This window comes from Phytophthora infestans, genomic scaffold (genome assembly GCF_000142945.1).
Source record: "Phytophthora infestans T30-4 supercont1.5 genomic scaffold, whole genome shotgun sequence".
NCBI lineage: Eukaryota > Oomycota > Peronosporomycetes > Peronosporales > Peronosporaceae > Phytophthora > Phytophthora infestans.
This window is the reverse complement of record NW_003303754.1, coordinates 1671807-1674000: the sequence shown is the minus strand read 5'-3', so window position 1 is coordinate 1674000 and position 2194 is coordinate 1671807. Positions and strand designations below refer to the sequence as shown.

Here is a 2194-nt window from a genome sequence, read left to right as displayed (position 1 = left end):
GCCCGGACGCGCCTCTGGTTGGCGGCGGAGGGTCGCGTTGACATGGCGAGGAAGCAGAATGCGGATCGAGAAAAGATTGGAAGTTGAAATGTCTCGAGCCTTTCTGTTTTGTTGCTGCCAAGAGGCACGTGAGGAGGGTCGACAGCTGGGACGAGGCCTTGGCTTAGGAACGCAATAACGTTTGTTGCCTTGGACTGGCAACAAACGTGTCGGTTGAAGAGCCGTCCAAACTGCCAGCGGTCTGGAGGAGCTGTGACTGAGATGGCGTCTTTTGACGATTTCTAGAGATGGTGGAAGTGTTTATGATATGGGTGGATTGGATGCACTCGCTGATGAAGATTGAAGTGGCCGACGAGGCGAGGATCGCCGGCAGTGCAGTCATGGAAATTGTAATTTGAGCTGCTACGACTCCTATTCGGAACGTGTCGTGGGCGTTCCTTGACGGAACGCTTGAGGATGTCCGCGCTATCTACTTCTTCTGGTATACGTGCTGTGATCGATAACTTGTGGCGGCAAAAAAATCTCATCCCGCAGCCGTACCATCTCCGGAGCACGCGTGTGCGCTCATGAAGCTGCTGTTCTTGGTTTCAATCGCGGTGCTAGAAGACTACGAGTATCGGTTTGGTATTACGGGTCGTATGTGTCTAAAGTATTTCGACGCGTTTCACCATTCGGGCTGCCCGTGCGTTCCAGATGCGAGTCTACGGAGAACGTCCTGCGGGTACGCTCAAGCCACCCGCGAATCTGTAGTAGTTGTTGTGGACCGTATTGGAGATTTTATTATGCGGAGCTACTTGCTGACTTCACTACTGGTGGCAATCCTTCTTTACTTACCCCAACTGATGTATGAGAGCGTTGATGGAGTGCTATGTGGCTGGATGACAGTGGCGCAGGCTGTTTTGGCGGTAGACGTCTACCTGGAGTTTGAAATTGGGTGCTGTTACTGGGATTTGGCAGTGCTAGTGATCGGTTGTTACAGCTACGTAATGCGTTATTACAAAGGACTTTGGCCAAGTGCTGAGGGAAGGATGAGAGGGCTGCAAGACACAAGTGGGAAGGACTGTCTGGTCGCATCGGGCGCCGTGGAGAATAATAACATGCTATTGTGGAGCGACTACGAGGTACGCTGGTGGAAAAAAGTAGTTTGGAGCGAGGAACGCGATCCAAACAACGCGTGGAACGTCATGTGGGGACGTTCCAGATTTGGCTGCCGAATCCACGGTGCGACAGGCTTGGGCCAATACGGCTCGGCGACGACACCGAGCGTCAGTCGGGGAGAATTGTCACGGTGTACAATTGGATGATAAACTTACAATGATGGCTGACCGCAAAAATTCTATTCGACCCAGACTCCCCACATCACGTCCAAGCAAGTGGGGCATACGGCTAAGTCGTGACGTTCCAAGTGTGCGCGATCGGCAAGCAACTGGACGTGGGGGGAATTGCAGCTGGACCGCCACCTGCGAGGAGTCTGCTGAAAAGAAAGGAGCTTTCACTCTTTGCGAGGTTGGGTGAGGAGTTCAGGCGTGGATTTTCCTTCTATCTAAGAACACAAGAATATATCAGCGTTTCAATTCCTTTTTGAACTAGTCGCTTATACAAACTACCTCCTACGTAAGCTCAAGATACACTACCCCGATAAGAGGAAGCTCGCGACAGCTGAGCGGCGAAAACTGTACGTGTACCTCTCTTAATTTGACATATACATGGCAGTATACGTGTGAAATATATCGGCGAGTTCTTCGTTGGTAATCGTGACAACATTCAGCACGCACAGGAAGGGATTCCTTCTGCCAGAAGGCCTTAGATCTAAAGGCTGAGATGGTGCAGGTGGTATAGTCTATACTCTAATGCCTCTTCGCTGTGCTTATTTAGTACGTACCTGTATCTGCCAGCATTTTTTTTTTTTTTATGCTGATGTACGTTCTTAGGTAGGAATTGTATACTCCCATTTCGATTATTTCAGCTCCACTTACTGCTGCGCTTTCTGACGGTAACGCACCAGTACTGTACCTCCATCTGTAGCATGCACCTGGCAGACCCTGCCAGTGGTTGTGCCAATACCACAGTCATACCACAGTTAGATTTTCGATTGAGGGTTGGGCTCCGTTCACAGGGCCTGTGTCTTCATGCTACTTCGCGGTACTGTACACGTACGCAATACTGAGATAGGCGGGTTTATGACGTTCAGTAC

At 50.5% G+C, this 2194-nt stretch overlaps 1 protein-coding gene across 1 annotated transcript; it reads left to right on the top strand.

Annotated features, from left to right (window-relative positions):
- Positions 1-287: 287 nt before the first annotated feature.
- PITG_04161 (uncharacterized protein) lies at positions 288-1304 on the top strand (the record flags this gene model as incomplete). Its single annotated transcript, XM_002905811.1, has 3 exons — positions 288-372; positions 535-721; positions 1112-1304. The coding sequence occupies 3 exons, from the start codon at positions 288-290 to the stop codon at positions 1302-1304; spliced, it is 465 nt and encodes a 154-aa protein (XP_002905857.1).
- Between the last annotated feature and the right edge of the window lie 890 nt (positions 1305-2194).